Raw genomic sequence first — 12,872 nt, 5'->3', positions numbered from 1 at the left:
GATATGTAAGCCTCTATAAAAAAACAATTCGAAAACCACTTTGAAAGAAATTTTCCATCTTAGCTGGGAATCGAACCCATCATATCTTTTCCAATATAAATCTATTTCCGAAACTTCGTCGTTATATACGGACAATAATACAATAACTTTCTATCTATGCTGGTATTCCAATCTACCCTATTTTCTGCAATATATAACTCCAGTTCCGAATCTTCTTCATTATACAAGGTCGAGGTATAGCTATGAATATTACAATTACCCCGAAAAACAGTTAAAGGTCTCTATTTATTTGAATGTCTTAAATTCTCGTAAAACTTAAATACTCAGTTAAAGCTTATAATACAGTGCATTATAAAAGTATACGGCAATAGGTGTTAGTAAGTATTTTTTGTGACATTCGTGCATTAGTTTATTAGTAGTTTTTGTTGTGGCATTGGTGTTAGAGCATTCAAAATCATAAGCGATTCATTAATTTAAAACATTTTAAAAATTGGTTATTTTTGTATATACCCAAAATTGAAGCGCCTTGATCTCGTGCGGCTCCCGTTAAGCTTTGAACACGTTGCAACAGACTTTCACGCGATTTAGCCGGACTCGTGGGGGCGCTGACTCCACGCGGTGGAGCAGCACTGGCCGTTGGATTATTCGTAGCTGTTGTTGTCTTGCCAAAACTTAACGAGAAGTCTGGTGCATTGCCCGTTGGTTGTGGCGGTATGTTGGCGGTGCCCGGTGCCGGTGGTGGTGGCATAGTTGGGGGGCCACCCGACGAAACCGCCGTTGGTGGTTTCGTTGGTTGTTCCTGGATGGGGCGAGCTGCCGGTGGCAAATCATTTGGATCGATGTCATCAGCCTCGGAAGATAAATCTCCCGAGCTGAATCTGTAGTGGTGGTGTGGGTGTGTAGTGTTTTTATTTGTTGGTTTTAGATGAGGGAGGTTTCAAAATGTGTTGTTGTATTATGTAGGAGAAAAAATAGTGTAGAACAATAGAAAAAAAAATGGAAGAAGAACAAGAAGAGAGAACAAAGAGAGCCAAACCATATGAAATTTTAAATTAGTACGACTTAGTTGTTCTTTGGGGGTACGTAGCGAAATTTTTAAACGTTTTTACCTTCTCTTCAGGAAATTAACATTGGAAGTAAAACTGCTCTTGAACGATGAGAAATTCAGGGTGCCGGTTTTAGTTTCCTTCTGCAGGATTGTATAAAGGATTGTCGATTTTTTTCATTTCGTGGATTTAACAAACGATTTGTTAAAAATGCGAAATTTTAACGAAGATCGTTTGTTGGGTAAGGAATTTAAAAAAAAGAAAAACAAATTCGAATGGAATAAAATCGTAGAAAGAGAGACACGGGGGAGAGATAGAAGTTTGTTGAGAAAAAAAAATAATTTTTTGGTTAGAATTTTGATTTTTTTTTTATTTTTCAATTTTGTTATTGTTGTTATAAACATTTAAAGCGTTTTTGTTGTTGTTAAAAAACGAAAAATTAAATTGAAGACAGTAACACAAGACAAAAGCCAAAATTAAAAAGTAAAGAAGAACTTAAGAAAATATTTTATAAGAAAGGTGCAGTTGTTGTAATTTTAGTAATAGATAGTTGTTGTTGTAGTTAGATTTTCTTCTTCATTTCCTTTTTTTCTTGCTTTGGTATACTTCAAATGAAAATTCACACCAGCAAAGATGGTAAAAAACATTAAAACGAGATACCGGTATTTATTACTGTGCGGGACCTCTCGAAATTTCTGTTACAGAAATTTGAAAGGTACCACCGGATCTTTTTTTCTTTAAAATTTCATATGCTTAGGATTTCCTCTCAATTCGATTAGTAAATGATTTTTTATTTATAATATTGAGAGAAATATAGTTCAAAAAACACAGAGATAGAGAGAGAGGAGAGGAAGGAAAATATATCCTGCGGTGTGTGTGTAAATATTTTTTTCTTATATAAAAAAACACACAATAATATACACACTTATACATAATAAAAATAACACACACACACTTACATAAATATACAAATGTATTTATGATGATAAAGGATGGAGAATGAAAACAACAAAGAAATAAAATATATGTAACACAAATACTTAACCTCATTGTTTTGCCATTTATACAGCCGCCAAAAACATAACAACAACAATTCACAGGGTGTGTGTGTGACAAAAGAGTGAAATGAATTCCATAAGGATAATGAGAATTGTAATGATGGTGGTGGTGGTGATGATGATAAATGAATAACTAAATGAATGAACTCTTTCGCATTCGCAAGAAAGCGTAATATAATCCTGTTGTCTCTCACATTGTGAAATGTCACAGAGCTTAAATACTTCCCAACCCCAGCTGCTTCATAATGTGAACAATAAAATCAGGGTTTTTGATGGTTTGCCAGACCAACATTTGTTTTTCTATAGCAATTTGGTGTTATGCCAAAATGAAATTATGGCTTCATTAGGGAGAGACGAAGTTAGACAATGACAGTGGAAATAGAATGTAATAAAATTGTCATTATACAGATAATTTAGAAAACAGTGTGAAAAGGGTTATGGTAGCCTATGTTACACGGCGGTGGTATGAGGAAGTTTTTTTATTGGTTGGCCTTTATAGACCAGCTGTGGGGAGTTGTTAGAGAAGAGCTAAAGGTAGTCTCTTCAGAAATGGCTGAAGGAAGTCTTAATAGATTAGCTGAAAGGTGTATTTGTGTACGAGCTCAAGGGATTCTTTATAAATGAGCAGAATGGATGATTTGAAAGAAGTCTTTATTGACGAGCTGAAAGAGTATTTAAATACAAGCTGAAGGGAATTTCTATAGAGTTTAGACGAGCTGACTGGAGTCTTTATAGTCAAATTGAAAGGAGTTTTTATAGAGAATGTTTTTTTCGAAGACTATTAAAAGCTTAGATTTAAAAAATATATATTTTTTCCAATTCTATTAGTAGCGTAGATTTCTAAACCATATTTTCTGAGGATAATTAGAAGCGATACATTTTTTAATGAAGCGCATTAAAAGCGTAGATTTCTAAAAAAAATCTATTTTTCAGGACTATTAGAAGCGTATATTTCTAACTGCCACGAGTATAATTTTGAGGATAATCGAATGCGTAGGTAAAAAAAAAAATGGTTTCTAAAGACCAAATTTTTGAGGACCACCAGAAAAGTGTATTTTTGACGAATATTCTTTGAGGAATATCAGAATTGTATAATTTCATAACAAAAATACAACCAGACGAATATTCTTTGAGGAATATCAGAATTGTATAATTTCATAACAAAAATACAACCAGAAGCGGAAAAGCGGAGAAAATTTTTTTTTTCAAGACAATTAGAATTGTAGATTTCTAAAAATATTTCTTCCAGAACTGTGAGAAGCTTTTATTCCGAAAAAAAATGAATCGCTATCAGGATATTTCTAAAGATTATTATTTTGAGGACCACCAAAAATGTGAATTTTTAAAGAACATTCTTTTGAGGGGTATCAGAATAGTAGAATAATAATAATAATTTTTAATAAATATTATTTTTGAAGACCATCAGAAGCGTAGTTTTCTAAACCATACTGTTTTGAGGACCACCCGAAGCTTTGATTTTTATTTTTTTCTGGACTATTAGATACGTATATTTTTTTTTTAAAAAAAATAAGCGCTATCAACTGAAAAGGTTATTTTTGAAATTATTTTTCGTGGACTATTAGAATCGCAGATTTCTATTAAATATTTTTTTCCAAGACTAATAGGAGCGTAGGTTTCCGAACCATATTTTTTAGAACCACCAGAAGCGTTGATTTAAAAATATCGAGGACAATTAGAACAGTAGATTTCTAAAAAATATTTTGTTAGGTGCTATCAGACGCGAGGATTCGGGATTTGCTTATTGTTTTGATGACAATCGAATCGGTAGATTTCTAAAAAAATATTTCGAGGAATATGAGAAGAACAGATTTCTAAATTTTTTTCAAAGACTATCAGATGTGTAGATGTTTTTATCTTTATCTTTTTTTGAGGATTATGGTAGCAACAGCATTATCGATCTGAGGACAATATACTTCGTAATGTAGTAGTTAGTAAAGAGTAAATGATACACATATTTGATGTTTTAAAAATATGGACCTATTATATGTTTGGCAGGCCTATATAATATTTTCAAAGGATAGCACAATCATCATATATGACAATATTCAAATAAGTTTCATTCAAATTTTGGTTTACTCTATCCTTCAAATACAATTATTTTTATATTATTACATATACCTATTTCCGAATAAGAAAACGGAATGGTTTTAATTTCCATGTACTTGTTCCACTCCGATCGAGAAACCACAAAACGTGGGTTTTGAATGCGTCAACAAAGGCGAAAGTAATTGAATACGCATTTTGTATGATGTTCGGGAATAAAAGGAAATCATTGGTCGCCGTTTCATAGCTGACCGGCAAAAAGAGCCATCAATTCCACGTTTTGGCTTGTCAAAAAAACTGGATTGAGTCGATATTTGAGAGTTCATTTTGTCATCGTGTAGAATGATTAGTTTTTTCTTCTTAATTTTTTTTGAATTTTTCAGTAGAATTTAGGCAAACAAACTGTGGTGTACCACTGGAATTGACCGTCCTTCAAATCTTAAGTCGCAACATGACCAAAAACTGACGACCATTTAATTCGAAGTGTTTCATCCACGAACGACTTCCGTTGAATTTGGTGCGTCTTCGAAGGTCTACACTACCATGGTTGGCCTATGATGATATGAGTTTGAAACACCGCCCTCATATTTTTTCAAAATATCTTTGCACTAATCGACACGAATCTTTTTTTTCAATTGTGCGGAATACAACGAGAAATAACCTTTTTCACGGCCAGATTTCCACGCTATATAGCATGGGTGCTAATAGAGGAAATGCCAAAGGATGCCTTTATTTCATATTTTAAAACCAGTAAGGAAAGTAGTAAAGTCGGACGGGGCCGACTATACACAACTTTGGGTATATTCAACAGTTGAATCCTAACAGACGTCGCATTTTAAAGGACCAGTAAAATGAATTTGGATCCATAACCGAAAGATATTAAAGGAATTTGGTACACCATTTACATAAAATCAGACGAAACTATATTCGGGAGGCATATCTAAATCTGAACCGGTTTTCACGAAACTTAGCACACATCATTCTGGACCTAATTCAGTACCCTATGCCAAATTTCTGGCAAATCGGAAGATATATAGGGACTTTAGTGCACCATTTACATAAAATCGGACGAAACTATATATGGGAGTTATATCTAAATCTGACCCATTTTTTCGAAACTTGACACACATCATTCAAGACTCAATTCAGTACCCTATGAAAAATTTCGTTCAAAACGAAAGATATATAGGGACTTTATTTACATAAAATCGGAGGAACCGATTTTTCCAATTTCATTAGGGTTCGTCCTTGGGTCAAATAAGTGAAAATTTGGATGGTATTAATAAGGGTAACATTTACATTCAAAAAGACGGCGCTACGTGCCTCATAAGCAACAAAACCATTGACCTTTTTGGGGAAAGGTTTCCGGACCGTGTAATTTGTCGAAGAGGTGATCATAATTGACTGCTGAGATCTTGTGATTTAACATCTTGGAACTTCTTCCTTTGGGGCCATAGAAGGCCTAGAACCAATGGTGGAATACATGAGGCTATCGAGTACATAGGACAGTTACTATGAAAAATTGCACGTAAAGTCCTGTAAACGAGCTCGCATAAGCCATTTGAGTATTTCTCATTGTTAACGCCACGAATATTTTAACTTGCAAATTTAAGCGATGGGGCAGGTGATGTTTCGGGCAATGTCTATATATAATTAAGCAGTTTTTGGGTTGATATGTGACCATGGTGCATTCAATCAATTGAAGATGTTCAAAATGTTAAATCCATTGAAAAAAAAATCTTTCGGAGAATTTGGGAAAAATTACGTAAAGATTCGAATATTCTTTCTTAAAAGACTTCTGAAAGATAGAAAAGACCATTTGGAGATCAAATATATTTCGATGATTTCCGAAAGAAATAAAAATTAATTTAAAGGTTTTGACCTACAGAAGCTTCTGCTATTCCATTACATTACCAATTCCTTCGTACATATAAAACGTAATCTGGAAGAGGGCCTCTAGCCATGAAGGAAAGCCTTTCAATTATAGATTATATACGGTATTCAAATGTCGATCAAAAACGTATTCTGGATGGGGTTTCACAAAAAACCACAGGATATCCACTATGTAAATGTTTTAAATGTCAAAATTTTTAAATACGTTGACAATTTTGCCACACCTTTGGAGTACTGTATCAGAGATGTATTTTATTAAAGATATGGTAAAACGAGATCTTTTTCATATATTATATATTTTTCAAACACATTTGTAAACCGAAAAGTTCGGTTATAAAGAAAAATCTATTGAAAACTATATAATAAGCTCGGGCCCCGGAAAAAAGAGATCCCCTTCTTCCAATTTTAAAATATATTCCAGTATATTCGATTAGATCTTTACGACCTTTAAAATACGACAAACCAATAACAACGAGCTATATATTTTTTTGGAAAATATTCTCTGTAGAATAGTGCTTGATGATTTCTCAGAATATATTATTTCTTTTTTTAATTTAATCTAACTTAACCCACAACATTCTACATCCTACCCTATATTTACAACGTTTCCTTGGTTACATAGATCTAAATAATTTTTTTTTGTTTTTATCTAGGTGTTCTTTTGTTTATTTATTTCATTTCATTATATTACAAAAAAAAAACAAACAAAAACCAAATGGAATAGAATATAATAAAACTGCTGTGGGTTGCAGGAAATCTAACCTACATACTTTCAACGCACACCTTAGCCGCCCACATTTCTGTGGTTGTTAGCTGTTAAGCGTTAACTTAAAGACTGGCTGACAGACAAGCAGAAGAAGAAGAAATAAAAAAACAAATTCACCCTCAATTAAGTATTTACTGAAACCTTATAAATATTGTAAACAACAAAACAGCCAGCCAGTCAGCCATCCATCTATTCATTCATTTATTTAGACAGGTTGCCTGTCAGCCATTCAAACAAGGACTGTGGGAGATGTGAAACGATTGTGATGCCGTATTTCACTAATAACAGAGTTTGGGGGGAAATCATCAAGGACATGATTGTTGAAAAAACAACTGCTATTACTACCATCGTTATTTGTTGGTCACGCATACAAACAAACATAACACCGATTTACATTAGGGTGTGATAATTTACTTTGGTTAAAACTTTGGAAGATAGAAAAAAGAATACTATAGGAAATCATTTTTGAGACATTTTACGAGGTCTACACTTCAAGCCATTTAAATTGTAAAGTTTAGAATTTGTTTGCATAAACATACTCAGTACGGTTTGGTGTACCACCATGTGTTGTGTTGCTTACTGTGTATAAAATTTTTTGTTTTTTTAAAATTTCAAGAAAATTTTCCAAACTTTGAGGCCATTATTGACATCATTCGACGTGGATTATAAGGCAATAGTGAATCGATGAAATAAAATGTTTACCATTCCATAGCACCGTGAGAAACTGGTTTAATGATTACAATCGTGGCCGACAGGTGATGAATCACAGAACTAAGCTTATGAGTCCGAAACATCGATCGTGAGGGTCTTCGAAGAAGTCTAATCTAACGAATGTTGTTCCTAGAAGAATCACTTCAAAACAAATGGTCATCTGTTTCTTCGACAAAAGTGGACATTTAACGACGGTTCCGATTGGGCAAAATGCCAGTCGAATGTTGGTTTTCGAAGAGAAGTCAAATTCAAGGAAAGTAGTTTGCAGAAGAAATACTTCCAAGCAACTGGTCGCTTGTTTCTTCCACTATTTGTTTGCCTAAAGGCTTCGGAAAAATCCGAAGAAAGGTCTGAACAAGACGAACTATTTTGAACCACAGCTATGCTGGCTCTAACATCGGTTCAAAGCAGCACTTTCTAACCTACCAAAATCATCTACCATACAGCTGTCTCAATGGGAGTGGAAAAGTGAATGGGTGAAGACTTCGGACCAAGTTGGAATACGAGCAAGGGAAAGTGAATCATTGTACACCATGATCATGCGAGCTCTCTCTCACATCCACTCAAACCAGTGACGTTTTGAGCGTAAAAGTCCGCTTGGCATACAATGAATTATTTTTGTCCGCAAATCAGGGAAAAAATTCGTGGTCAACCAAGATGTTGATAGCCGCCAAAAGGAATTTTTGATGCTTTCAAACCCCATATTTCGGGTCACAGTCGCAGTGAAAATATATATGATTGAAATAATCGGAACAAATCGAAAAATGAACCAGAGAGGTCTCATTGTACGAGCTCTTACTCATCTGCCAAAGCAGTTCCTATTTGACCCGCCAAAACGTGGATGGATCATTCACCGTGCAATTCCAACTTGACACCCAATCTTTTTTCAATTTCCACATGCCATCTTCTGTCTCAATCAGATTGGAAAAATGAAATGCCTGGAGTCTTTAGAGCAAGCTGAAAAGCGACGGTGAGAATACTAATCACCATTACAATCTCCCATATATCGGTTCGAAGCAGCAATTTTTGGATGGATAAATCAAATCTAAGGTTTGCCACACAATTGACATCTTCTGATTCCTGCACATAAAATGAGTGTTCAACGATTTTCCTCACCAGAAGATGATAATGAAGCGATCGAAAAAAACCAAATTTGGATGTTGTCTCAATCGGAGTGGAAAAGGTGATTCTGATTTTTCAGGTCAGAAATATTTGTCCCATGTATGATCTTCTATAGGTCCTACTGAAGGTTTTCTATACATTGAGAACTTCCTATGGGTCTTCTAGTACAGAATATCTCAAATATGTCTTCTAAACATAGAATACCTCCTTCTATCCATCGAACATATATACGTGAAAAGATTTCTGCACAGAAATATACGAAGGTACCCTTGTACGATCTCATATAGGTCCTACAGAAGGACCTCCTATCGGTCGTTTAGTACAGAATACTTCGTATATGTCTTCTAGAAATAGAATACCTACTTCTAACCATCGAAGATCTATACATAGCAGATTTCATGCTGGTTTTACAGACAAACTATAGACCTTCCGCACAAAATAGAAGTGCTTTAGCTCTTCTATGGAAATAAACTCTTCTCTTCTAGATATATTATATGTCCAGGTATTATATGTCTAGAAGACTTAAAAGGAAGTCGTCCGTGTATAGAAGAGGTCCATCTCTAGACGTAAACTTCATCCTACAGATTTTCCAGAAGATCTCTTCAACACATACAAGTCTTCTACGCATTTGATACTTTTTCCATAGATATTTTAGACCTAGAAAACCTCCTACAGTACGAAATTCTCTTCCAGATATTGACGACTTTGAAGTAGTCTAGACATCGACTTGAGATCCTCTCTATATACCTAGAATACCTTTTATAGATATTTTAAACGTAGAAGAACTCCTATAGTTCTTCTAGACGTTGATAACCTCATAGACGTATTTTAGTCATGGAAAACCTGTTCTAGACATGTCACACTTTTAAGTCTTTTAAATATAGACTTGGAAAACCATTTATAGACCTAGAAGACCTTCAGCAGGACTTCTCCAATTTATATATTTTCTTTTAGAAATAGGAGACCTCTAAAGGTTTTTATACATATGAGACATTCGAATGTTTAGAAAAGCGCCTGTGCGTCTTCTAGATATAGGAAACCACCTAAAATGCTTTCACCTAAAATGCTTTCAGTCAAAGTAAAGAACCTATAGGTCTTCTACCCATAAAAAACTTTTTACGGGACTTTTTTCACCAAATGTAAGATCTGTTTCAGTCATAGAAACCCTGTTAAAGGTCTTCTAGACAATGAAGACCAGTTATATGCCTTCCATATATAATAGAATACCTGTTCTAGGTCTGCTATGCTTAGGTCATCTGTTAGAAGTCTATGGACATAAAACACTTGCTGAACATATTCAAAAATACCTGCTATAGGCCTTCTAGACATTGAAGACCTGATATAGATGATCTAGAAATAAAAGACCTGCTATGGGCATTTTATACTTATAAGACCGCCTGTAGGTAGTCTAAACACAAAAGAGCTGATTTAGGCTTTATAGATACAAAATACGTATTATAGGATGTTTTAGAAATAGAAGACCTAGTATATGTGTTGGGAACACAAAAGTCCTTTTAAAGTTAAGACACAGAGTTAAAGTTAAAGACACAGAAGACTTATTACGCTCTGCGGTGTGGAAAAAAAATCCATATATAGGTTGTCTATTCTCAATTTTACCCGTTCCTGGCCACTAAACTCACTTTATTTATTTATTCTTTTTGTTATGATTAACTGGAAAAAAGGAACCGGTACACAAATTCTCTGTTTAAGATCTTCTAGACACAATATGGCAGTGATGGGCTTCTGGACATAGAAGACCGCCTGCAGGCCTTCCAGTCATAGAATATCTTTGTAGGGAAAAGTAAGCATTTATATAGGTTATTTAAAAGCTTTTTATTCTGAAGTCCTTAACGCATTTTTTCTAAATTATCCTTTTATAAAATTATAAATGTGATCCACCCTAATACACACCAAAACAGTTCGCTCCTAACACAAATTGGCAAAGAACTCGAACAAGCGTAGGTAGGCATTACATCACAAATTTCTCATCTCCAATTTCTCTCTGAAATGTCAAAGGTAGCAAAGCAGTAGTGGTGATAATTGTTAGTGGTGGTAGATGGTGACGACGCCGGAGGAGGGAGGTGCTGGCGACGATGGTAATGATGATGATGGCCAACAATTTGAAATGGTTATTGTGGCGGTGGTGGTGATGGTAATGGTAGTGGTCACATGTGTTACACAGATTTCATTTTTGATTTTGTGGGATAGAGGGTGGCCAACGTGCAGACATAAATGTCAAAGTTAGCCAAAATATTTTCGGATTTTTTTTTAATTTTCATAATTTATTTGATTCTGTAATGGATTTCAATTTTCGTTGGGTTTTTTGTTTATTGTTTTTTTTTTGTGCAGATAAACAAAAAAAACTGAATAATTGAAATGAAAAACAAAAATAAAATCAAATATAATAAGTAAATATACAAATTACACACAATAGACGAATTACATATGTACGTTACATATGTAATAAGTATGTAAATAAATAATGTAAATTATTTTCGCACACACACACACACACTCTCTCACACAAGTGTATGCAACACATATGTACATATAAATTAGAAATAAAAAATACACATTATATAGACATATGTGTGTGTGTAAATAAAAAAAAAAAACATTTGTATGCAAATTATTTACTCGCGTTTCTTTCATTATTTTTTTGATTGAATTCAGTAAACAAATGACAAAAAAACAAAACAACAAATGAGTGTGTAAAAAATTGCAAAGCAAAAAAAATGAAAACGAAAAACAAGAACAACATAAAAATGACATTGACATGAACATGAATAACATGGCTGGCTATGTGATGACTTACCGGAGGTGGGGCACAAATTCGCCCGCACCCAGCAGTAGCTATTGCACTTATATTGACCGACTACGAAAGAGGGCTGACACAGCTCTTGGCGCGCTTTGCTGGTGCTGTCGTTCACTTGTCTCGCCTTTAGCAGGAATTCACAACAATTGGTCGGTCGGTTGTTTGATTTAATTTAACTGCTGCTGTTGCTGTTGCTTTTGTGGACACTGCAAAAATAAGGATATTGATTAGATATTGTAAAAATAAATACATATGTCTGTATGTAAACAATAAATATTTATTCTAATTTTATAGAGTAGTTGAAATTGTAATACGTAGACGTCAGCGCGTTTGTTGTAATTGTAATAGAAGTGGAATTCTATTGCAACATTATTTAAACTGGCAGAATGACCCCTAAGGACTACAATAAATCAATTGTTGCCGCAGGATACTTTGATGAGTTCTTCATAGTTATAGACTATGATGTGGACATGTGATTGACAGCTTCATTACATATACAATTAAGTTATACAATAAAAATCCTGGGATTCCAGCTAAATATTCGATAACAAGGAAGGAATTATTTGACATACACTATTATAAGTGGATTATCCTTTATGTTAATGTGATGCAGAAACAGCCATTTTTTCTTATTCAATTATATTTTATACGATATAGCTGAATTCTAAGCTACATTTATTATACGAAGAGTAAAAGTGATTTTGAAAATAGGATTCCTAAAGGTGAATATTTCGAAAATCAATATCAACATTTGAAATGGTTCGTTATTATTCAACATGAATTAGAATGTGCCACAAAATGTCATGGGTGGAAAAATCCTAATGGGGATGAAAGCGCTTGACGAGTATATTAAGAACCCGGGAGGACATATTCGCCATAGGTCACATTTTTCAGTTATGGCGTAATGCATTTTTTCTGGTGACTCGAAAGTTCATGAAGAAAAAGCTAAATATATTTGTTTGGAGCTATCGAAGATTGTTTTTGGGATCACATTTCGAAAGAGGATTTTATGCCCTCACCCGGCAAAAAATGTGCCTCATCGAAATATTAGTTTTAGACCCCATGTTTCTTTGGACGAAATCCGTTTCAGACAATTTGGAGTAGATTTACAAATGTCCGTCTGTCTGGCCGATTGGTGCGCACGATAACTCGAGTAACCGATTCCATCCAGACTTTGTACATCGTAATATTTGTACCAAGTTCGAAGATGGTTATCGGTCCACTTTTGTTCACAAAATTGTGTTAAAAATTAAATTTATGATCACATGCAAACGGTGTATAAGATTGTAACGAAGCTTTGTACAACCTATTGTCTTTACCAAGCGTAGATCAAGTTTGAAGTTGGGGCCTATTGGTCCACTCCTTCAGGTACCTCCCACATAAATGGTCAAATTTTT

At 34.3% G+C, this 12,872-nt stretch overlaps 1 protein-coding gene across 1 annotated transcript in view; it reads right to left on the bottom strand.

Moving 5' to 3' along the window:
- The window catches only part of LOC133334976 (synapsin), a 60,925-nt gene extending 49,407 nt beyond the window's left edge, over positions 1-11,518 (bottom strand). The window contains exons 1-3 of the mRNA XM_061543290.1: positions 11,476-11,518; positions 1,110-1,189; positions 511-878 (exon numbers count right to left, since the gene is read on the bottom strand). Of these exons, the coding sequence (XP_061399274.1) occupies positions 511-748 (238 nt within the window). The 5' untranslated portion in view covers positions 749-878; positions 1,110-1,189; positions 11,476-11,518. The remainder of the gene's footprint in view (positions 1-510; positions 879-1,109; positions 1,190-11,475) is intronic.
- Positions 11,519-12,872: the final 1,354 nt, after the last annotated feature.

This window comes from Musca vetustissima, unplaced genomic scaffold, assembly GCF_032173495.1.
Source record: "Musca vetustissima isolate MV318-11 ecotype Yass unplaced genomic scaffold, APGP_CSIRO_Mvet_v1 utg21078, whole genome shotgun sequence".
In the NCBI taxonomy this organism is placed as follows: domain Eukaryota; kingdom Metazoa; phylum Arthropoda; class Insecta; order Diptera; family Muscidae; genus Musca; species Musca vetustissima.
This window is presented reverse-complemented; position numbering and strand designations above follow the sequence as displayed.